The sequence below is a fragment of the Falco biarmicus genome, chromosome 3 (genome assembly GCF_023638135.1).
Source record: "Falco biarmicus isolate bFalBia1 chromosome 3, bFalBia1.pri, whole genome shotgun sequence".
Lineage (NCBI taxonomy): Eukaryota > Metazoa > Chordata > Aves > Falconiformes > Falconidae > Falco > Falco biarmicus.
In genome coordinates this window covers 48,776,353-48,801,995 of record NC_079290.1, presented here as the reverse complement: position 1 = coordinate 48,801,995, position 25,643 = coordinate 48,776,353, and the positions used below count along the sequence as shown (strand labels likewise).

The 25,643-nt window shown below is 35.5% G+C and overlaps 1 protein-coding gene across 4 annotated transcripts in view; it reads right to left on the bottom strand.

The window, feature by feature from the left end:
• Positions 1 to 1,655: 1,655 nt before the first annotated feature.
• RB1CC1 (RB1 inducible coiled-coil 1) overlaps positions 1,656 to 25,643 on the bottom strand; it is a 77,496-nt gene continuing 53,508 nt past the window's right edge. For 3 of the 4 annotated variants that reach the window (XM_056331015.1, XM_056331016.1, XM_056331018.1), the window contains 10 exons: positions 21,342 to 23,257; positions 16,809 to 16,968; positions 14,481 to 14,589; positions 14,119 to 14,359; positions 11,024 to 11,075; positions 9,633 to 9,680; positions 7,482 to 7,540; positions 5,589 to 5,725; positions 2,626 to 2,696; positions 1,656 to 2,264 (listed from right to left, as the gene is read on the bottom strand). In XM_056331015.1, the coding sequence (XP_056186990.1) occupies positions 2,187 to 2,264; positions 2,626 to 2,696; positions 5,589 to 5,725; positions 7,482 to 7,540; positions 9,633 to 9,680; positions 11,024 to 11,075; positions 14,119 to 14,359; positions 14,481 to 14,589; positions 16,809 to 16,968; positions 21,342 to 23,257 (2,871 nt within the window). In that variant the 3' untranslated portion in view covers positions 1,656 to 2,186. The remainder of the gene's footprint in view (positions 2,265 to 2,625; positions 2,697 to 5,588; positions 5,726 to 7,481; positions 7,541 to 9,632; positions 9,681 to 11,023; positions 11,076 to 14,118; positions 14,360 to 14,480; positions 14,590 to 16,808; positions 16,969 to 21,341; positions 23,258 to 25,643) is intronic. The other variant, XM_056331017.1, reaches the window with a different exon arrangement.

Below are 25,643 nucleotides of genomic sequence, written 5' to 3'. Positions count from 1 at the left end.
ATCCTTTCCTCTACGGGGAAAATTCTGGGGGACTTTTACTTATCTTTGAAGTAGACTATTCAGTAACAGAAGAGCACGGTCTTACATTGTTGTGCTGGATTGCATGTTGTTATACAGATCCATTGCTGCTACTCAAGGAGTAACTGTCCTCCCAGAAATAAAGACTCTGTGCCTCTTGGTAAAGGCTGGTGACTTCCAAGAGACAATTAGTCCCTGCAGGACACAATATTCACAGCAGTAGGGAGATTATCTGAGGCTGGGAAAGTTTTGTCAGTAAGGTAAAAGATGTCAAGGATTCTAAACACTCTGCATATTAGAAGCAATGAATCGTGCCACATGTGCATCTTTTTAAACCACTTGTGAGTCAGTTGACTAAAGGTACAAGTCCGCACTGAATTGTCGACAGAACTGAATTCTCATGTAGTTGGCCAAAAATTCAGTAAGAAAAGATACTGGGGTGGTTTTTTTTGGTTTGGGTTTTTTTTTTTTTTTTCTTTAAACCTGTTCTATAGTTCTGTGTTGTTTACCTATTTGACACTGGGCAGTACTCAGCTGTGGTAATGCTCTTGAAGAACAAGGGGCATTTTTTTGTTATTTAAAGAGTCAGTACACCAACTAGCAAATTTAATCAGGTATGAATGCAACTTGACAAAATGACATTCTGTTTGTCAGAGATCAACTGTCTTACATTTTTCTATTTATTTGAAAGGTGAGATACAAGTACAAGCCCATGCATTTCATAAAAAACTGAACTTAAAGTTGTTATAGAACAAAATTTCAAAGCATACACATAAGTCTCTGGGTATTCAAGTGGACTGATTAGTCTAGAAGAATATTATTTTCAACATATGGGCTGAAGCACTGACATTTTCATGTGCTCCCTTTATCTCTTTTCTTCCTCCACACCTTCTGAAGATAAATTACATTTAAATAACTCTATGGATTAAGTCCTAGACATAAGCTCATAGTTGAAGCCAGAATTTCACCTTCCATTGACTACATACTTATAGTACATCTTTTTATACTTATGAAAAAATCTAAGACTACATTCTATTTTGAAAAATGTCATTTATCCATTTAATTTGCTGACAAAATTAATTTGTGCCTGCTTAAATCCTTTATCTTAAGGTAATTCTTGTAATCCCTGAATGTTTTGAAAATTAATGCCTGTTGCAGAAAATGCAGGTATTTCTATGTAATGAAACTGCTGGAGGAATCAGAGAGAAGCTGCAACAGATTAACATGAAATTAAAGATAGTATTTAAAACACACAAATACTGCAGACACATACAGTTTCAAATCTTTATTGTTTTAAAATTCTACATGTCTTTTACAATTACAATAATTTGTTACTTAAATGACTCTTGTATGGTTAATGTACAATGAGTTTTTTCCTGAAACTCAACCATGAAATACAGTTTCATCAATATGATTTTTCTAAATAGATTAATACAAGATTTCTGTTTTGTTGGGAAGAACAAGTGCTTCACTTTGAACAAACAGCACAGGTGTCTTCCCTTCAGAATCTGTGTGATCAATCCGTCGAAAGTGCTTTTGAAGATTGCAGATCTAACTGTGACTGATTTTCAAAATCAGTCTATCAAATAACAAGTTTTTTTTTAACATTAAAGAGCATTTTCATGTAATGAAACAAGTTGCAGTAGTTATTTTTATTCATCTACTGAGGCAAACTCATGTTGAAGAAAAATTATATGATTATCTGCATGCAATGAACACTCCTCTTTAAATAGTTGATGAATTTTACACATATAAAGAATCTGTTAAAGAGTGCAAGTACTTTGATAATGATTTCACAAAAGGACGTATGCTGGTAATAATGGTAACTAACATTTAACATCTAAACACAAGCTAATGTATATTTAACAGGCAATTAACATGGTAAACAAACCATGTTTCATGTGGTTGCCCTTTGAGAAAATGAACTCATTTGGTCCACACTCCTAAAGTTGTCTGGGTAAAAAAACTGGAACAGTTAGGGCCAGAGTTTTTGATGAAATTCTTGTTTCTAAAATGTGACCTGTTAAAAAGTAAAAGCAGTACATCAATGATGTATCTTGTCACATGACCCCCGTATAAAAAGATGGCCTGGTATTTGGAGCGATGAACGAGCACTGAAGGACAAGTCAAAAAAGAATGGAGACAGAACAAACTAAACCTCTGTTGTGTTATACTTTCTTGTTCCATGGTACTGCTTTCACTCTGTAGAATTTTGTACCCAAAGGAACTTTAAATCTGTTTTGTGCCTACAAAAAAAAAAAAATCAAGTTACATTAGAAACGTGGGATTATTGTTCCGGTTTTTTTTATATTTTTTTAAGCAGAAACTGATTCCCAGCCCTCAGCATTTATGAGGCCCTTTGGAGTTTGGCAAGGTTCTGGGCTGTATGGACACAACTACGCAAGCCACTGCTCGCTCACTCTTTTTTCTAGTTTCCTTTCTCTTGCTATTCACTGACTGAAAAATGGAGCAGGAATGGCAGAACCTAGAACAACTTTCATCTCGCTTATTATGCGGAGAGTAGTTTTCACAACTTTCACAAACATTTAAATGTGAACTTCTTCTCTATTAATCTCATCAGATGATTTTCCATTATTATGTCCTTACCTTTTTTGCCTGGCAATATTCCTTTTCCATTACTTTTCCTAGCACCCAAGGTCTCCTAGATGCACCTGAAGCTAAATAGAGAATATATTTATTATTTTAGACAACCAAAACCTGATATTACATCCAATATGGTTAAAGATTATTTGCTAAAATTATCTCATTTAAAGCAGAAATTCTTCAAAAACCCTTTTGAAATTGAGTTAAATAAGTTCAGATGTCATGACAGTTCACTGGTGTTTTCAATAAAAAAATGTTTTTTCAGTTTAAATTGTTTTTAAAGTTAACATTAGAGCAGACAAAAGCAAATCAAAACTAATTCATTTAATGATTCAAAATTATTCTCATCAACCAAGCTTGACCGTTTGATCTTAAAGTAAGAATTTCCTTAAGTATTTCAAAGAATGTCTTCTGTACTCAGCTATTATTATTGCTCTTACTGAAACATTTGATTATTTTTCTGTATTACTGATGGAAATTAGTTATGCATAAATAATAATTTTAAAGCCCTACAAGGCTGCTAGTTTTGGTTGCAGTCTTCTGAGAGTACTCAATACTGTTCAGAAAGGAGAAAAGCGAAAAACCTCAATAATAAACTGACAGGTCAGAAAAGCAACAGTGGGCATAAATAAACATTCAGCTTGTATCTATTTCTGTAACAGTGAGGAAACATACTTGTCTTGTATTCCAAGAAATTCTATCCATTTTACTTGCTTTGCTCTTTCGTAACTATCACTCATCACAGCATGAAGAAAAAAAAAAATCAAAACAGTCTGAAGGAACAGCTCACATACGCTCTGCGTAATGGTAAAATCAATGCTTTTCTAAGCATGACAATGAGATACTGCATCTAGTGACTAGAACATGAGTCACTCAAGAACCAGTTTGAAATTTTGGTCTTATTCTTCAAGATTAATCTGGCTATTGATAGCGGAGCAGATTCTGTCCTACCTAATACTCCTACAAACCAGTGCAAATTATTCATAACTGGTCTGAATGCTCCACAACTAATACTTAAATCACAACAAAAACTTGGGGTTTTTTTATTTTCTTTGCTGACAGACTTCACTGATGTAACAAGGATAGTGAGAAAGACGCAGGGATTTTTTCCTTACATTTGCAGATGAAAACTCCCATATCCTGAAGATAAGGGACGACAAAAATCTTAACCAATTTCAGTGTTGTCACAGCGTTTTAAGTGCTCTTAATGTAGGCGGAGACAACCTACGATAGGCCAGATCCCTGACAATACTGTGGGTGGATCTACAGAATTACTAACTTTATACGTACATGTTGGTACAAAAGGTCAGATTTAGATGCAATGCTTTGGCAGCCCTTAAAACAATGATTTGTAGTACCCAGGTCCACAACAATTTTAATCTATTGCAAATGATACTAGTGTTCTGTGCTTCATTTTCCCCACTTCCCTGATGCAGTAATAGAATCAAGACATGGCTTCCTGAAGCACTGATCTAGAGACAAATGTGCTCCTAAAGCAAATGGTAAGTCTGTGTGTTTGTTTTACGTGCAGTTTTCTTGAATTTGAGACTAACTCTGGTTAGCAAGTGATAAGGAGTGGAGCAAGCCAAGTCCACTTGAAAACAGACAGATCAGTGAATTGTGTACCCAGGGTAAAATACAGACTGACATACATGGCTTTTACCTTACATATGTAAACCAACAGTAAGAAAATCAACCATACTTCACAGTTATATATGTACTACTAATGGCGCAGTTCAGAATGTATTACATCTGTAAGATAGGAGCTCTTTGCATATGTTTCACAGAGCACATGGGACAGATCCTTCAGCAGTCTCAGTTCAGTTAGAGCTTGGCGGTCTTCTAGAGACTCCACAATTATTTATGAGCTATCATCTTTCATCATAACTGACATCTACAGTGATCCTGTTCATTGAAAGTAAGTTGACAGCTTTGCACATGCAATAACATATAGAAATGTTTACTGGTAAATTAGAATAAATACATAAAATTTCCTTCTGATGCACATTCTTAGACATCTCTGCAAAGTTGACAGCGTGAGTGGGTTTGCAAGAATACTACATGTGATATAGATATTTACCTGAATCTATTTCACACAGCTCACAGTTTAGTGCAAAACATAAGTTAAATTGAAGTAGTAATCTTTTTTTAAAATGAGGAAAAATAACAAAGTTTACATAGGTGCCAAAAACAGTCAATACAAAAACCTGAAGATTAAGGGAGGGAAAAAAGCAAATGTGCCATCAACCTGAACATAAGCAGATTAAACAGAAACTGTTTTCTGAAAACTTATGAGCCATGCTAAACACCATTTGAATTGGGTGGAAAAACTTTATCAGCCAAAACACTGCTTGCAAATCCCCATATACTATGGTCTACATTTTGTTATCTCAGATGTGTATTTGGGTTCATAAATTCCAGTCACTTTGAGGAAGATTAAAGAAAAAAATATTCAAAGACAATCTTCAAAGAACAAAAATAGGTATTAAAAAATAAGAGAGCATGCAGTTTTGACAGAAATGTTACCTTGAGTTCTGTATTTACTTTCCTCATCAAAAAAGACATTGGAAGCAGAAACCCACATAAAAATATGCCTGAGACCTAGACAATTCGTGCTACCAAACAGCTAAGCAGCCTGATCAGAACGTTTTCCCCATAGCCACATTAACACACTCCATGTGTGTACAAAATCGGCATTTTCTCTCTTTTTTTTAACAGCTTACTTTGAAGATGCAGATATTTTCCCTATTCTTCCAAAACATCAACGTCTATGTACATTTTTGATTTAAAATGTCCTGCACTGAAAGATGTTCAGCATCAGAACAAATAGCAAATGCTACAAAGACAGCTGATAGCTATCTTACATGCTTCTCAATTATCACATTTTTATGACTTTCTAACAGTAAGTGATTTTAAGAGTGTTGTTTGCATAAGTAGATAATAATTGGAAGTAATCTGACACTTACCACACTCACCTGGTTTGAGATCCAGTGCAGCAAGAGATTCTGAGTGCAAGAAATACAAGGTTGGACTAACAGTAAACAATACATAGTTATCATGCCTTTCGTCCAAGATAATGAGAACCAAATCGCCAACCTGAAAACTGGAAAAAAAAAAATAATCAGGGAACTAAAAAGGCATAGAAGTTTAAAGCTACATTAATTACACTACAGTTTTTTCCCCAAGTACTGCACAGATTGAGACCCAGTTGAACAGCAGCACAGATGTTTCTGCCTGCTATGCCAACTCATATATATTTTGTATTTCCTGAAGTCAAGAAAACTTTACCTTTTAAAAACTGTTTTTGAAATGTTCTTCTACATCCATCAACTCAATATTTTTTCAGAAGAACTGACAGTTTTGCTTTAAAACATAAATAGAATTTTATATTACTTTTATTCTTATGGTAATGATCAGTGTACCAGTGTTTAAAAACACTCTTTTGATGTTTTAAACTGAAGTCAACTTGAACACAGAAAAATACAGCAAAACATTTATGTAGCTATTCAAATCTCAAAATTAAGGGCACGGGACAAAGAAGGGATGAAGTGTTCATCATGAAAGGGTTAAAAGCAAAAGACAGACAGCAGTGACATTACATGAGAAGTTTCAAAAAGCCGCTTCTTTTTGACACTAGGATAACAGAAAAAGCCACCACGTTCTAATACCAAGATACAGCACAATATTCAGAGAACTTTTTCTGTCTCCAACTTCTGTTTTACAGTGCAAATGTGCTGGAAGTAAATTATTTGCCCATTAATGAAACAAAGTCTAAAAAAGCTACAAATTAAGCATTAGACCATGAGAGGGCTCCAAAACAAAGTATTACTACTGCTCTTGAAGATGGGGGAGGAAGTGGCGCAGGGGAACACTCTTCTCCATAAAAGCAAACTCCAGATATATAGTCAAAGGTAAACAGGTACATTTAGAGAGAAATTTACATCTTCTTTGAAGTTCACTTTCAGATTAAATAAATAATCCAAGCTTTTCGGCCTGGATTTACTATGACAACAGACTACACTGACTTAAAGACATCTCTGTTGGACAGATTAATTCTTCTTTCACAGTATTTTCCTCACTTACCAAGAGACTACAAAGACAGTTACCAGAATATTCAGAGGCTAACAGGAAAATCTGATTCTGTACATACAGCAAATTGCATTTTTATTGCAACAAGGTTAGTAATTCAGAAACCATTAAAGGAATAATTGGTGCTGGTTTTCTTTGCAAAAAGATTTTTTATATTACTCATTTAGTATCAGAGCAATAAATTACTTAAGAACAGTTTTCTGTAGCTTTCATATTCTGCAAGAATTAATACTTTTTTTCCCAGCAATTTCCATTCTACCTGGAGCTGCCACTGCCAACACAATAATATATAACAGAATATTTGAGTTTATTTCACTTCATTCTGTCAAGGTAAGCCAAAAATTTTGAAGACTCTAGAAAGGTAAAACTTCTCTTGAAATATAATGAAACACTATGCATATTCAGGGTGAACAGGATTCCTTCTACTTTTTCTTAGCACAATTTCAAGAAGGTTACAGATAAATAAAAAAGTAATCTAAAAGAAAACTCTGGGAGGATTCTAGAAATCCCATGAAGGAGTATTCTTATGAACCATGTAAAGAAAGGCACAGAACACAAGACAGCCACCAACACACAGAATTCAGAAAGGCCTTTTTTGTTTATTATTTATTAAGCCAGCTGGGATGGTTCAATAATTGACAGCTAAACTACACAGATGGCCTATAAATCTTTTCACCACACAGCAAGAACAGGAGGACTGTGACATTCTTTAACTACATACCTATTGAAAGCATATCCATCTGTTCATATGAAAATTAACATGTACTTACTCTCTAATTGCTATTTTTTCAGAGTGTCTTGAGGATACTGATGACATGCTCTGGGACATCTATACAAAAAAGAGAAACACCATGAAGCATTGGCAAGCTATGATAAGATGTATATTGCAGGTAACAATACGGTTAAGAGAAATAATTTAGTATTGACTTCAAAACAGTGTCTATTCTTGCAGATTTTATATTCACTCAAGAACACAGCACACCTTTCTGCCATTATGAAATTTCTTACATAACTGACTTCTCCCTCATTATTTAAAACTGCTTTCCAGATAAGTGCCATTGAAGATTTCTTCTGAGTATACACAAGACCTATGATATAGCTGTGCACCCTAACACAGAAGACACTGGCATTCTAAAAAAGGCTGATGGTAAAACACTTGAGATTAAATACGTTTATTACAATTAAATTCTGGATGTTGAACTCTGTATGATCTCTCAGTTTTACTACAGACTGTCACATAACCTAAAGTTTACTGTAACAGACAGAGCAGCATTCTCTTGAACAAAACTTGAGTCAAAATCACTAAGACCAAACAAAGGCTCAATTATGTAACGTTTACACAGAAAAAAAGGTTCCCTTTCTCAGTAATTCATGTAAAAACCCAAATACCACCATTCCTGGTATGAAAAGGAGCTTCTTTTTATTTTTTGTTGCTTGCAGAGGTAACTCACAAGTTTTTCTGCACAAGCCAGTGTCCTGAAACGAATTTCTTTTACTGTGCAGAACCCCTTCTGGGCTCCTTATCTGAAGCAGCTCAATAGAATTAAATATTGATATTCATGTGTTTTAAGTGTATTTCAGTTTTAGAAATGTACTGGGAAGGAAGGGGGGAGAAAGAAGTATGAAGAGACAAGAAATAAGATTTATTTTATCTACAAAATAACCAATTTTCAAGTATCAAATTGAAAAGATATTATGTTCTTATTAGAACCCATTTAGAAACCAAATTTGAATTGCGTTAGACACCAATGAGCTGCCAATTTCTCTTACAAAGGCTTGGTATTAATTATAACATATTTTTGTATTTGTCTTGCACAACACTTTTCTTCAATTTCACTTTACTCTGAGATGACAAGAGATTAAGAGTTTAATTCAGGAAATCTACAGAGAGGTTTAGAGGAACGTCCAGCATGTTTGGAGTTCTACTGTAAAAGCTAGCCTGAAATACCTTTTGTACACTTCACTGACATTCTGAATAAGAAAAATCCTGTTATCAAATATGCTTTTAGGTGTCTTGCAATCCTTTCTTATGCCCTGCACTAGTCAGGGTTATTATATACAAGTGTAATGTGAAATGGAAAGCATTTGAAAGATACTGCAATTTCATACCTGAATACATAGCAGGAGTAAATTACATGGTAAATTTCAGTCTTACCTCAAACAGAAAAGTGGCAGCTCCTACTTGAGATCCTATCAATCATTTTTGCTAGAAATCTTACTTGCAACTACACAGGTATCAGTTCCTACCAAACTCCTAGGTATCAACCTGTCGCTTAAAGTGAGATCTCCACGGCCAGTTCAAGCAATAAACTGCTAAAGGATGTGTTTGTTTCCCATATGCACAGCAATTTTTGTTAAGACTCACGGTTGCGACCTGTTAGTAAGGATAAACTGTGGGTAAGCAGAAGGAGAAGTAAACACTCTTCTTTTTTCTCCCATAGGCACTGACTATTACTTCAGTGTTTAATATGATGGCTGTTTGTAGTTCCAGCTGGTAGGAAGAATTCAAGTCTCATGCCTCACAAAAATGACAGGTGCACTTTTCCAAGCACAATCTTTAAGTTCTTACTAACACTACTAATTATGTTTAATGTGCAGGTATATTTAACATTCTTATAAACTGGCCTTCAATCTACTATTGTTGAAAAACTGAGCCATGGAGCCACTGAAATTAACTCCCCCTACCCCAAGCCTGGATGTTCCGTGTTCTGTGGGAAGAAGTTTCTTTCTCTACAGTCCTGTGAATCGTTTCCATGAGAAGACTGCTAAGTTGAGGTACCTCTGAAAGGTTACTAGGTTACACTTACATGCTACTTGTCTTAACACTTTAAACACTTTTCAAGTTAATAAACCTCCACATTTTTAGTAAGCTTTTCTTATTTTTTCAGGTGATTAAAAACATACATTGCACAAATACTTACCAGTCTTTGATTTAATCTCTTGTTTTCCTCTTCTTTCAACTGCAAAGTCTGAAAAAAAATCTTATCTGATTAACCAATTAATACACCTCATACAGTATAAATTGTCTAAAAAGGTTTTGATATGACCAGAGCCAGACTACTTACAAAATATACGTATTTACTACAGCTTTCAGTTTTAAAACTATATCAAAACATCTTTTGAATGGAGCCATCTAAAAAAAAAATTCAAGTCTAGCAATTACCAGTGCTATAAAGCCCACTGCTAAGCTATGCTCATCTCCATACTCACACTTTTCCTTAAGGTACAAAAACATTTCACTGATAGAACAGCAAACAAAATGTAATTTATTACTATTTTACAGCTTCTACCTGTGATATCTATCCTTTGTAAGCAGATGACAGAATAAAGCATGTTAGTGCTCCTATTCAGAAACATCCAGCCACTTGCCTCATACAGTGCTACAATCCTTTAAGATGACATTCATCTTCTCTAAGTGATTACAAATTTCAGTCTAACTGATCCTAGAAAGCTGAAAGCCAAACACTTCTTTTTTAAGGTCAATTCTGAGAAGGCAAGAAAGGCAGCTGCAATGGATAGATATGACCGAATAGTTTAAAATTACTGGAATCTGAAAGATTCCAATGTAACTACTGAGAGTTAATCTAGCGCCTTTTACCAAGAATAACAACTTTTATTTCATCAAAAAGGTTCAATTACGCACTGTACATTAAAAGCTATGCTCAAAATAGAAGTTTTAACTGAGGTGAAAATATAAGGAATGTATTTGGGAGAGGTGGGGGGTGTGAGAGAGAAACTTATAATTCTAGCTTGTAAAGGCATGACAGTTACTTCAAAAAATGGTAGTATTAAGCACGTGTTATTTCACCTTTTACAGAAGTAATACTGTCAAGATTATAATGCACTCCAGGTCCAATTAAAATGATCTAGGTAACAGCAGCCAAAGAGGAGAAACTACTCATTTCCAAGAGAAACAGGTAAGTCAACCTTAATTTCTGTCGAGCTGCTTTGGATGTCTTAATTTGAAAAAACTTATCAAAACTTTTTTGCTACAGAAAATTCCCTAGATCAATGAACTGTCACTCCTAAGAAGTAGTATTACACATGACTCATTCATTCTGAAGCCTACATAAACAGAATAAACAAACTTTAAGCTAGGCAAAGTATAATGTATTAACACTTATTTTTAAATATTTCAATGAATTGTACTGTTCCAAAATGAGTATCATGAAAAATCATTCTCTGGAATGATATTTATAAGCCTTGCAGATACTATATTGCATCAGAGTGCGTAACTAACCACAGCACAACTTCATACATGTACTTGTACGTACTTAGTTGTAACACTTAACCTCACAATCAGTCTACTCACTCTTTCTAACAACATTATCCTCTGTTTTTCTTCAGACATATGGACATTTTCACTGGAAGAAAAGGAAGAAAATGGACAGGTTAAAAATGAAACTTCTTCTCATGATCAAAAATTATCTTTCCCACCCACCACAGCCCCCATCTTCACTCAGTGAGTGCCAACTATTTGCTAGCACAGAGGGAACAGCATTGAAAAATACCTTAAGAGTCAGCATCAACATTTCTGGCAGGCTTTGGGGGATTTTTTCCACACCCCCCACCCCCCTTTAAACCCAAGGAAGTTCTTGCAACAAGACAGCAAGTTTTCAGTCATTGGTTAGTTATAAAGTTACATGGGGCTGTTTCTGCATTTTTTGTGTTATTTTTGAAACACCAGGATGAAAGATACAGCTCCGAACGCTGCTTTGGCAGTTCACTCGTGATATTGCAGTTAAGCTCTGAAATGTCGTATTTTCCTAATCTTTGTAGTTTAAAGTTTCCATGCCATGGGGTTCTCTGGTACAAAGATATCAATGTGAACTTGCTAATTTCTTCTGTTTATCTGTGACAAGCAGAGCACTGAAGCGTGGCAAGATAATCTAACATACTAATAAAAAAATTCTTAAGAACATAGAGTAATACCTAACACAAAATGTATTTTTAAAAGGCAGGTCAATAGGGAGGAAAGTAGGTAAAGGGGTAACAACCAGAAGCTTACAGTCTGTTTTTTCTGCTTTCCTTTCAAAAACGGTAAACATTTGCAAGCTTTATCAAATGGGTAATTCAAAGATGCAGCCAGTTTCTTCAGATAAGTTTTCTTAATGAGCAAAAAGAAGCCTTTAATCATATTAGGGGTATAATAAAATTAATCTTGGATTTTAAGCTTCTTTTCCATGCAAATGAATTCAACATTACACTGTACAGTTCTGAAGCATAAATCAGATGTTTTGAAAACCCTCAGTAATAAGAACTCCTGTTTTCTTTTAAACAAGGTGACGAGATCTGTCTTCCCAAAACATCTCATTGCACTGAGGTAACTAGAACAAAGCAGGCTTGCTGTTTATTCAGGGTAACATGACACAGCCTGTGATACTTAGGAACCTCACAAATGAGAAAGTCTACGGGAGGATGAGGAGAAGAGAGGATACGTGACAATGCAATCATAATGTATGCATTAAAAGTCTTTTAATAAACTACTGCAGGTGTAAAAGCATAAAAGAAACCATTCCATGTGGCTGTGCTTTCAAGTTCAAATCCAGATTTCCTTAATCGGACATGGTAGGAAAGGATCTTAAAACGAGCATTACTAGTATAAGGGAATTAAAGAAATGCAATCTTCCACCACAAAGATGTAGAAAGTGTTAGCATGAAGAACAGTTCTCATGAATCAGTAAAAAAACCCAAATGTTGATTATTTCAGTTTTCTTAGGCTGCTATAGCAGCACATACTCATACTGTAGACTTAAATTTTCCTAGTTTTCCTCAGTTTCTACATGGGGTTAAAAAAAAGCAATTTGAATACGCTGGACAAAACTTCTTTACCCTTTTTGCCTGAATTCTCTCCCACTAATCCATTCTGAAAGGATTCCGATACTGCACTAAGCATGATAATAGCCGAGTACCTTCTAGTAATGAGTCTTATTTCAATGCATACGCATCACGCACTATTCATTTTGTCTTGTTCTAGTCAGAAAGTAAATATAATAGAACATGCATATTTTAGTACAGAATTCCTAAGTCTAACATTTTACATTTAAGAGAAACATACAAAAATTGTTAAAAAATAGGAAAAAATAGGATATTTGTATGTATCATCATAAACCCTTCTCCTGGAGTATCAGACAGTCTTTACTATTCAGAAATTTTTACGAAATTACTATAGGTACATTTGAAATATGAATCAAGGCTATGAACTTGATGTATGTTTTTACAGTAGTCCTTACTGAACAACACAGAAAATACATTTGCAGTAAGCTGGATTCCTGACAACAACCAACAGGACAACTTTGTGCCAGTCAGCACTACTGAAGTTCAGAAGACTTCATAGTCACATACTAAAACCAGACTTAAAAAATGTCTACTAGCTTTACATGTAGAGTCTTAACTCACTAGGCAAGGTGTTATATGCCAATAACAAAGCGCACTGCTATTGTAGGGCACCCAAAATAGGGAATACAGTGAAGCTGATGGCTGCAGAAACCAATTGCCTCTGATCTCTATAATCACCTCAGTATTTCAAGCACACCTTCAGACACCTGCTCACAAACTAGCCCCTAATTAAACCTCCATACAAAAAGAGTGATAATCAGTGAAATATCAACATAATGCTAACTGAATCTGTTGTAAATCCACAGCATTAACCAGATCCAAACACAAATGAACAGATCTTAAAGTTCAGTTTGAAGTACGTAAGTTGCTTCCCTAGCTGTTTTCAAGTAAATTAGTTTAAATCACTGCAGTTTTTTCCCAGCCCCATCACTGCCCTCTAGTAAGTCAGCAGTACATCACAGCTGATGGTACTGATGATTCAGAGGTTATACAAAGAGATGCTGAATACCTGTCTTTCTCTCCAATAGTACAAAACATCAGTCCAACAAGGCCCCTTGGTCAGCCTGAGTCCCATTATTTGTTTGGAAACCTGAGGATTCAGCCTAACTTCCACCAAGCATACCCATCACAGCCTCCCTTTTATCAAGGAATGCCGTTATGCTATCTTACAGCACACATGTACATGAACAATAAACTTCTTGTCTTTAAATGAGAGCCAGCCACTGTTCGAAAAATATGCCAATAACATACAGCCATCCAGCTCATTCACCATTACAACTGTTCTTCTCCTGTTTCACTTATGTTTCATACACTTGGATTATTTTTTCATCTCATAATTGTAGGGCCGAGTTTTGCCTTTAAGTTGCATACCTCTAAGTCATCAAAACCACACACTTCTGATCATCATGACATCACAATTGTATGCGTAATTTAAAAGGTTATTTTTAGCAAGAACAAAGGCAGAAGGTGTGTTAAACATACTCACTTGCCCTTCACAACACCCAACACCACACATTTAAAGAATGAGAGCACACTTTGTATATTTCTATTACAACGTCCCATACTTACTGCACAGCCATCATACTGGTTTCCATTGCGGAATCCATTCTCCCTTCGGCTGCAATGTCAGAAACCAATCTGTCTGTGTCAGTGGGAATATCAGCTGCGCAGGCTCCACAAACTTCTGAAGCTGCTGCCGAGTAGGCTGATGGAGAAAAATTACTACTTCTCAGTTTATTAACTTCTTCTTCAAGCTTTTTCTTCTCTTCAAGTAAGCGAGCTCGATCTTCAGAAAGTGTTTCAATCAAATCTATGAGACAAGTGAATAAACATGCTTTTTAATTACAGCAGCACTAAGGATCAGAACCAATCTGTAGTGAATGGAATTGTCCTATTAAAAAGGATGAACACTTCTTCAGAAGTTTTCTTACCCTTATCTTTTTCTTGCTGTTGCGTAAGCATTTTTAATTTGTCACTAAGGTCATTAATTATGTTTTCTTTTTTCATTTTCTCTCTTGCCAGAACAGTGTTAAAGTTGGTCTGAAAACAGAAAGTAGTATTACTGAAATAAGAAATGTACTGCATAAATATAACACAAAATACTTCACTAGAACAAAAACGTACAAAAGATCACACATTTCAGTTTCCCAAATTATAATTAAACAAGCAATTAAACTTGTTTACGTATTATTTTTGTGAAGAGACACCACCTCTGTATACTTTGTTTTGAGGTCTGTGTAACTAAGTTTATCCCTCTGATTCCCTCAAGCCCAGTACACACACATATAATAATAAAAGAAATCATTGTCAAAAAAATAGTAATTTACATGGTTTTGGTTTATTTTTTTAACATAGTGCTTATAGCCCAGCTAATGTACAACAGTTGCCTGTTTTATATTAAAAACTATTACTTTAAGGATTATAATTATTAAGACAAAGCTGCACTACATCAAAACGTTACATATGATAAAAAATTAGTAACAAAACTAGAATAATATACTGAACCTGAATTAAAAATACATTTCAAGTCATGCATCAACTCCTCAGTAAACAGTTCATTAATGCAGAAATCATACTGGAATCCTGGCTAATAGCTTGAATAACTGACCATAAGAACCTAGCATATCCTTTGGTATCAGTCAGACAAATCTTTCCACTTCAGTCCTTCTATTAACCACTATGCCTTCAACCCTTTACTCTTAAGGCTGTGCTGAAGAGACAAAAAATACAACCAACCATCCACTAAAAGGATATTTTAAATTACAATTTTATTTTTGTGAGTTTTAAGACTGTCTTAGCCTGCACCTATCAACTCTCAGTCTCAAAATGCAAGCTATTTGGCACGCTACACACCTTACACAGTGCACAGCAGCCTTGGGTATACATCTGCATAACAAAACTATCACACCCCACAAGCATAACTAACACCTCTAAGATAATTTTACTGAGAAAAAAACCAACATCAACAGTGAGGTTAAATACCCAGCATGTTCACTGATCTGCAGAGCCAGTCCAGCAAGGTTTCAGCACAAACTGATACAACTTTTTTATAGTTTTGGGAAAGGTTGTTTTTATTTGTTTGTTTTCATGGTGGATTTGTTTTGTTTTCTTGTGTTGGTTTTTTTTTTTTTAATAAAAGCTTCCATCTTTCCTTGGAATTTGCTGCTAATGCCTTAAGAACCTTCCCTTCCACACTCTGCTGCATAAATGAAGAATAATATTAGATGAGGAAAATGGCCTATTAAAGCATATTCTGATGGAAAAAGAAATCTTATGATTAGCACTATAACATATGAAATATTCCCATTAGATTTACTATGTAAGCCTCACTTCGGTATTAATGTTTGCAGTTCAAAATTTCAAAAATATTCCTTCTTTTGTAATTGTCTGCAATTTTCTGCTCTCTGCACTACGTGATTCATAGAGTTCATTCACCAAACTGGCTGATCACTACACTGTCTTTGTCCTTATCTGATCCTACCATAGCTAAAGTAAATACAGGTGCTTAAAACAGAAAATCCTTTTCTAGTGTTTAAATGCAACAAAACTGTAAATAATAGCTGTTACTAACAGATTTAATTTAAGAACTGAAGACTCATCTATAAAATCCAAGAGATTCAAGATGCTTTGAAAGGAGAAGTATGTGGACACAGATAATTATTTATCCAGTGCAATATATTTTTGTATCAACATGTGGAGTACATAAAGTTTCTAAGTTTAAGTACGATGTAACATTTGTGTTGAACATCAAATGCTACCTGCCCAGGCTAATAAAGTTTAAAAGCCATTAAGAAGCATTCCTAATTAGTTGTGTGTTGCCCACAACTTTTGTGTTGTTAACTTAAAACTATACTTAACCAGTACCTTTCTGGAGTTCAAGAGATTAATGCATAAAACACTTACAGCACCTACCTTAACAACTTAAGCAAAAGAAGTCACCAAATAACAAAAGTTGAATCTGGATTGCCCAGTTCAGCGATATTTAAGGTGCAATTTTTTATTTTTGTGAGTAGGGGGGTTTTTGTATGTTTTTGTGGGTTTTTTCAGGGTGGTGGTGGGTTGTTTTTTTTTAAATGCTTAAGTATTGGATTCCATTACCACATCATCTCTTGGCTCCAGATAATAGTGCAAGTTTAGAATGCGCAAGGGTTACATAGCAAAAAACCAAACAACCTAAAAACCAGCTCCATAACTTCAAAACAGCAGAAGAACACGTAACTGCCATGGGAGCAAAAGTAATAAAATACAATCAGCTTTACCTGCTGTTCTGCAGTGAGCGATGTTCTGATGTTCTGCATTTCTTCATTCTTTCTCTTCTCTTGTTCTTCAAGTTGTTCTAAGAACTTCATTTTTTCTTCCTGAAGCTTCTCTTGAAGTTCAGCAACCAAGCTGGATTCAGCCGATGCTTCAGTGGGAGGACTTAAAAGAAAATGTTTAGGCTTTAAATTCGCAGCATATACAGAATATGTGAAGTAAGCAAACACACAGACATTTTTTTCTGAAATATTTAATACTGTGTTCTAATTAAGTCATTACCAATCTTCAATACTACTTTTTATCATTACCATCTCACCAAATTCTTCTCTTTGGCATTCTGGATTTTTAGGGTACAACACTGGCTCTAATTTTGAAGATTTTTGACGGGGGAGGCGTGTTTGTTTTCACTTTTCTAACTAATGGAAGGTGTAGAAAGCGGTAAAACGAGAAACTATGACAATCAACTCCCTGAAGATTCTTAGCATGTCAAAATGCAAAGCCTCCAGGACTATCACATCATTAAAGCAATTCAGCAATAAATCCGATAAGGAAACCAGAGATGAAACTCAGAACTATGGGTTGCAGAATCTGGAGGACAGTAGTAGTGATTTAAGAAAACATCAACAGTCATCGACAAAGGAAGGAAAACAACTTTAAATGGCTCTTGAAACAAGCAATGTTATGTAGGCCAAATATTTTCCATTACTGAAACAAAACCTTAACTACACTCTGTGTCTTGGCTTGAGTTATCAAGAACCACCACTGAAGAACACTAGGATAGAGAAATCCCTTGGTTGGGCAACATTTGTAAAAAACTGTATTATTTTAAGTTATTATTCCTCTACAACAGAATCAAATTTAATATAAAGGATCGCCCAAACCTAACTCTCCATCTACATAGATGTGTTAATGGTTTTCTCTAGTTGGAGCAGCCTGAAGGTATGGTCTCCTGATATTAGATGGGCTGTGCTGAAAGCAAAACATTGTGTGCTAATATACTAACACTCAAGCACAACTCCTAATGCTAAAAATGCCCCAAGAATAATCCTTGCTTCATAATGCAAAGCTTCTCTGTTAAGACAAAGGACTACAGAACCTCAGAGAAACCAGAAAGATTCAGTACAGATAACATGAAAGGAAACTGAATTGCAGAGGAGGCAGTGAACCTAAAATTCTGATCACTGCATATGGGATGGGAGTTTGGACATCCATGAAACAACCAGTTCCAGCCATTTCTACAGTCTTTGCTTTACCATACGATCCAGCACATACTCACCTACCTCTGTTTTTGCCACCAGTTCTCCCCATCAAGTTAAGCAAGTACAGGCTAAGTCTGTTAAGTCTGTCTGAACTGTAAAGAGGTAGGCCTGCACCTTACTTTACAAGCAAAAAAAAAAAAAATCACTGATACTACTCCAGGTAATCTAAATGCCAACTTAATACATCAGCCTAAACCCAAAGAGCTGTTAGCTGCACTAAACCAAAGCAGGTACCATCTGCCCCTCAGGCTGCCTGGACTACTGACTGCAGATGACAGCCAAGTAAAGGATACTGTTACTCTGCACAGGAAGCTAGCACATTACCAGCTTTTAAACCTGGTCACTGTATTAAGTATTGGGTTTACAGCTTTAATTTGAAAAGGTCTTGACATCTATGGCAATAATTACAATGCCTAAATGTTCAGTGTTTTCAAGACACCAAAAGCACATTCCTTCAGAGATCACGGTTCCTCTGCAAGTACTACTCTAAGATGACAAAGGATGTATTTAGCAACACCAGCACTGTTCCACCACTTGGGTACATGCTGAAGATACAAACTATTAAGCAGTAGCTGAGCAGTCAAAAAGTCTGTAAGTAGGTGTAAATAAAAGTTTTGAAAGCCAACTGAAGTACTCAGTGCAGCAAAACAACCTTTGACATTCCAGAAATCATAAATAAAAGAAAGCAAGTTATGAAACACCCAGGCAAATCTTTTTTGTGCCACTGAGAAAGCATTTCTGTGCTGAATTAAATTTCAATTTATTTCTAAACTGAGGCTAGCTGCATGAGACAGCACATGTTCTCTACACGGAAGCTTCACCACTGATGATGGTCTGATAGAAGTGGCTGCATAATACCAAGGCTGAAAACTAAAATACAGCTTTGGTGTCTTTCAAAGCAGTCAGGATTCCTATTCTATTTTTAACATTCTTTACAATGTTATGTATCTTTTAACTAACCAATGAACCACTTAACAGAAGTCATTACAGAAACTGTGTTTTTCAGTTAATCTTGGCTAGCACACACTACATACAGTAAAAAGATTAAATAGGAGAGTAACAAATGCCTTGCAGTTATATTATCTTTCCTAATCATGATTACTTGAATTTCAGGCACATTTATAACCAAAACACAGTAATTTTCACATGTTGGCAATGCACGGGTCACAAACTTTTGTCACTTCTAAATATTTTTGTTAGTTTTCACCTAAGTTCAAAAACTAAGTTCTGATACCAATGCAACACTTGAGTCAAATTTAACAGTTCAACTCCCTGTGAATGCCTTCTAGACAGCTAATGTAACACGGCTCATGCAGAAAAGGAAATTTATCTGACAAGCATATAGACACATGACAAAAAAGCTGGCTTGTGCCTTTACAAGTTAACTGCTAAACAACCAAAGGAAAAAAAATGAACTCAGATTACTGACATAACTTTGGGGTTTAGGAGCTCAAAATCCAAACAGCTAGACCAGTGACTTTGAAATATTAAGACAGATTCACTTAACATATATGCCCTCTGGAGAGAAAACACAGCATGTCTTCATTCCCAGAGAAAAACCTTACCAGCAGATTAAAGACATAAAGAGGAGCCTTAGGAGCAGATACATATTTTAACATCACACAAAATCAGATTGACAGAATTCATAACAAACTACTAACACTTTAGACTGAAGCAGATAGCAATGTATTTTGAAGAAATATTATCTGTTTTATCCTGTTCATATAAGAATACACACAGCTGTGTGCAGCTGTTGTGTAGATGCTGGATTTTTAAGAAGTCTGATGACAGAGCTACATCTTTTTCTGTTGACTCAACTTTTTAAAACTCTTACTGTGCATTAATACATATATAAGGAAAAGAACATAGTTTATCTTTTTTTCTTTCCTCATTTCACCGTATTTCATTAATAGTTTCTTCAATTCAGAAGGGCAGTTCTTAGTTTCATTATATCCTAATCTTAATTCGAAAACCCTATCTTATTATCTTGATGTATTTTTTGGACACTGACATACAAAACACAGACATGATACAACACCATTTAACAATGTATATGTTCACATATGAAAAATCCTTAGGTAATGGGACTGAAGTGGAAAATTCAAGTGAAACATACTCAGTTTTCTGTTGCACTGTGCAAGGGAATTCTGCACATGTGTTGGACTCTGCATAACCTCCCCTCCCCCCCCTTTATTTTTTAAACATGACATCGATATTTGAAAGTTAAATTCCAATTTAAGTCTGTATCCATGTTCTGTAGCACCCTTCTGGCTTTTATGCCCACTCTGTCCATTTTATTTATCTGTCCATTTCTTCATACTCATTTCACATACTTGGTATATCATAATACCTAGGAAAAAATGATCTGTTTGAGTATTATACAAACAAGATCTATCCACTGCATTCCTTCACGCTACAAGAACATAAATTACAAACTCTAGCATTTCAAAACAGACTAGTTTCCAAGCATCAGCCACATATAAAAATCCTAGTATTTCCATTCCATAACAGCATAATCTGCTCTGCTGACAGGCATTATGAACTAGTAAGTAGATAAGGTAAGAGAAGTCAGAAAGAGTAATGCTAGGCATTCATGGCAAAGGAAAATGTTTTCTTTTTTTTTTTTTAAATGGAAAATCACTACAGAAATCAACAATGGAAAAACAATGTTAGAATGTTCTTTGGAATTATGTTGCCCATGTGTGTTTCTTTATGAAGCTCAAACTGAAGACCCTGAAATACATAACCATGGCAGCTAAAGTCAACAGAAAGTCCAGGTGGCCATGGGACAGTTCCCAGTCAATCATACATATATTCCCACACACATTTTCATGCCACCATTGGCAACAAGAAGCATTATGTACTTAGCCAATAAGAGAAAGTTACCAGCCTAAAAGCTAACCACTGCATGTTCACACAGCGCTAATACCAGAGCAATGGATGGGAAAGGAGAGAGGCCAAGACCATTAAAATTAGAATTTCAAGGAACATGCTCTGGAAACATTCCTTCAATGTATCATTGCAAAACTGAAATACAAAGCCTTCATTGCTGTCTGTAATGATACTCTATAAGCTATTTTAGAAACTGAATTTTTTTTTACAGACACAAAACTATCACTATCTATAAAATGGAAGTAACTCGAATACAGAAACCAACCCAGATAAACACCATCACAAATACAGAGAAGTTTTACTTAGTACACAGCACATCACTAATATACCATATTCATTACTTTAAAATACTAGGAAAACACAGTAACTTAATTCTTACAGTACCTCCGGTTTACTTGCATCTCAAGTTGCTGTATTTTTTCCAAAAGCCCTTTTTCAGCAGCTTCCCTCTGTAATTCAAACTCTTTACAAGCACTTTGCACTGCATCCTCTTTTTCACAATTGAGCTTCTGAATGAGCAACTGCCTGTCTTGTTCTTGGTTAGATACTAACAGTTCTTTCTCTTCCTTAAGCTTATGGATAATAGCTTCATATTTTTCCTGCTGCTCACAGAGAAATAATTTTTCTGTTTTTTCCTTTTCTAGGGCATTCACTTCCAACTCTAACTTACTTTGTAGTTCCGTTACTTGCTCTGAAAGTCTTTTTTCTGCCTCAGAAGTTTTTGTATGAAGAAGTGTTACTTTATTTAGTTCAGTTCTAAGGAAGTTTGATTCTTCTTCATATCTGTCTACTAGCTCAGAAATGCACTGATCTTTCTCAATTGTCATCAGAGTCCTTAGTTCTGATAAGCCCACTTGATATTCATCACTGTTAATCTGTATTTTATTGTTTAATCTATCTATCTCCTTCCTTAAACTTTCAGTTTCCTTTTCAATCTGAGATTTTAAGGTCTCTTGTTGCTGGTTTCTGCTTTCTTCCAAAAGAAGCTTCATTTCATCAGTTTCTGCCTCTTTCAGGGCAAGTTCAACTTCTAATTTGCACCTCAAATCAGACAGATCTGAAACCTTGAGTCGTAACTCTTCTACTTGTTGTTGTTTCTCTTGAACAACTACCGCATGAGATTCCTGCATTTGTTCAAGTCTGCATTGGTTCTCTTTTTTTAATTTATCTAAACAGTCCTTGTGCTCAGCTAGCAGCTTCTCAAATTCCTGTAAATGCCTGGCTTGTAGGTTGTTTTCCAGTTCCTTTAAATGGCTTTGCTCTAAACTCTCAAGTTCTGCCCTCAGAAGTTGTAGTTTTTCATTGTTTTCAACATGAAGTTTTTTCAAGTCTTCAAGTACTATCTCACGTGACTGCCTCAGTTCCTTAATTTCGCAATTTTGTGTCTCCATTTGGCATTCCAATTCAAGTAATTTCTGGTCTTTTTCATTCTGAAGGCAAACTACAGCTTCTTTCTCATTTTTCACCATTGCAAATTCATCATTCTTATTCTGAAGAACTTCCTCAAGGCCTAATAAGTCACCTTTTAACTTCTTAATCTTCTTTTTATTTTCTTCACCATCCTCCAATAATTTATTAATTTTACTTTCATATTCAGTTTTCAAAGACTGTAGTTCTTTTTGATGTTTATCTTTTAGTGTTTTTTCAAGTGAAAGTTTTACCTTCTCTATAGTATTTACTATTTCTAACGAAGTGCATTTTAAAGAATTAGAAAAGTCACACTGTTCTCTTTGTACAAGTGTTCTAAAGTGGCAAAGATCCTCTTTTATACCTCTTAAATGTACCTTTGAGTCTTGGGCAATAACCCTACACTTCTCCACGCAAACACTGACAGATGCTTTTTCTGCTGGAACGTCCTTTACACAAGAATTTGTATCTTGCATACGTCTACTGTCTATTGCATTGATAACTGAAGAATAAAGAGATTCCACCATCATTTCTGGACTTTGTGGATCACTTATTACATTAGGAGATACTGGATTTTCTTCTATTACAAATTCATTTACTGCTGACATGAAGTCAGATTCTGGACTTTCTGCTAATGAATCCAAGTCCAATGATCCTTGCTTGAGAGCTTGCTCCAAGTTTGGATGGGCAATAGTTTCAAAATCAAATGTATGAGCATCAATGCTGTCTGGAGATAATTCTTCTAATGGAGCTGGGGGACACACAGGAGGACAGAGGGGACCCTGAAGACTGAGTGATGGAGGAGTTCTCGAAGAGGTAGCAATTGCAGTTCCTATTGTACTTTCCATCCTTGGTGTGGTAGCAGATTGTGGTGATGCTTGACTATTGGAGGCCTACAAAAAACAATGAAACAAACACTTAACGAAGTGATAGGCAAAACTTAGTATTTTAAATTGATTAAAAATTACCAGGCAAAACAAGAACTTAGAAAGTCACGATATATTAACTGTAATAGTCCAAGACATGTAAAACTAAAATATAGGCAAAAATTGCAGAAATTCAGAGATATGTTCTAGTAAGTTTCAAAAATGCAGCATTTCTAAATACATCTAAATACATCTATCTATCCAAAAGTCCTACACAGACCACATGTAATTTTACTTGAAAAGGCTGAAACACAAGTTTGGATGATACAAAACCCTGAAGTAACCAGTAAGAAATAGGCTTTGTTTTCTAACAGCCTACTGATTCTAGTTTTCCTAATAATTGTTACTAAAAAAAAGGATTATTTTGTTGCTAAAACTGCTAAAAAAAAAATCAGTTTAATCCGGTCCCTATTAATACACTAAACTAAGGTGGTTTACAAAAAGCTCTACCACAAAAAAACCCCCCTGTTGTCTACTAAACATACTAAAAACATAGAATTGTTCTGCTTGTGAGAGTGTAGAAGTAGTATAGTGCAGAGTCCTCAAACTATGGCCCATGGGCCGGATACGGCCCCCCAGGGTCCTCAGTCTGGCCCCTGGTATTTACAGAACCTCTCCACCCCCACCACCCCACCCCACCGCCCCCCTGCTGGGGGTTGGGGGGGAAACCAAGCAGCCGCAGATGACTGCCTGCCACTTCATCCGCGCGCCGGCCCCCTGGTTAAAAAGTTTGAGGACTCCTGGTATAGCGTAACACAGGGCACATTCTATTTAAAAGCAACATTCTGACTTTTCAGAATGCAAGACATCGCAGCCTGAGTTGATTTTTTTTCCCCTCCATGCTGCTCCCATCACTCCCTGGTTTTGTCATTTTGGCTCTAGACCTTGGATAGCACCTAAACTGATACTGTAGTATCAGATCCTTCAATTTTCAGCTGAAAAACTAATGGTTAGAATAACCATCCATAATCATCCATGAGTAACAACAGTTTGTAAACAAATGGAAAGATTAAATAAAGCTTCTCCACCTTTGTGGAATTGTTTCCAAGTAATTTCGATCAATTTCAGAGCTTTTGATTCTTCAAAAGCTAAGAACTTACCTTCAAATCAATTTTCCAATTAACTGTGATTAGATAACACATTTAAATCTCATTATCAACAGCTCTTGTTCATTACCATATGAATTATTAAGCAAGATCAAGTCCCAGTGCCTACTCTGCTGTAAAGTGTACATTCATGATCAGTGTTTGAAACCATTTTTTGCTATTTCTAAGACGACATACTTTTCTACACTGCCATGGAATATACACTTTAAGTTAATTCAGCTAAAGTCTGATTCATCATAGCTATAATAGTTTTAACTGCAGGCCAAGTCACATGCATTTATTTCTATGCACCTGAAATTCAGTAAAGTACCATTTTGAAATGCTATAAAAAAAATTAATCAAGCACAGCAGGGCCTTAGACACTGCAAACTGCCTGTGTCCTGTGATTTTCAAGATTTTTGTTTTGTGACTGAAACTCAATTTAAGTTACAGTATGATGCATCTAGAAGATTGCACTTCAGTTGTAAATTTCTTAGCTTTGTTATTTAATAGATTTCACATAATAAATTTACTGTTTGCAAGCTTTGCTTGACAGAATAAGCAAAGCGTGCATTGAAGTCCTCTTCCATTACTATCTTCACATCTACCAGAACTAGGAACAAATGGTCAACCTGCAATATCTTATACTATTAACTATTAAATACAATAGGGAATACAGAAGCCCTAATGACAACAATAATATCATCTGCAGATTCTCAGAATAAAAATATAAACCTTAGGCTTCAACAAGGGTAGAACACATCCCAGTGGAAGTCAAAAAGTAACATACAGCCAAAAAGTAACATACCCACTAAGGATACATTGCTGAACAAGTTTTTAACAGGATAGCAAAGCAATTTTTCCTAAGAAAACTACAGTGAAATACACACAGTTAAAACACTTATGGAGAGTATCTGTGACACATGCTGAGAACAAAATCATCAGGATCACAAACTGGAAGAGACACTGAGTTTTTTTAATGGAACACTGCCCTAAAGTCTCAGATGCATTATGTGCAACACCATAGCCCAACCATTACCTTGCTTTTCCATCCTTCATGCTTGAAGGACTTACGTTATTCATCTGAGGAATGTGACTATCTTGAAAAGAAACTGCTCCTACAGACTCATGGGAATATTTGCAGTGACAGATTCCCATAAGACGTTCAGTCTCCAACTACTGAGGATCTTTCAGAATGGTGCTCTTCTCCAAAAACTCAACACTGCCTCCAGCTGATAGTCCTGATGATCCTGCTTGTGCCTCTTCCC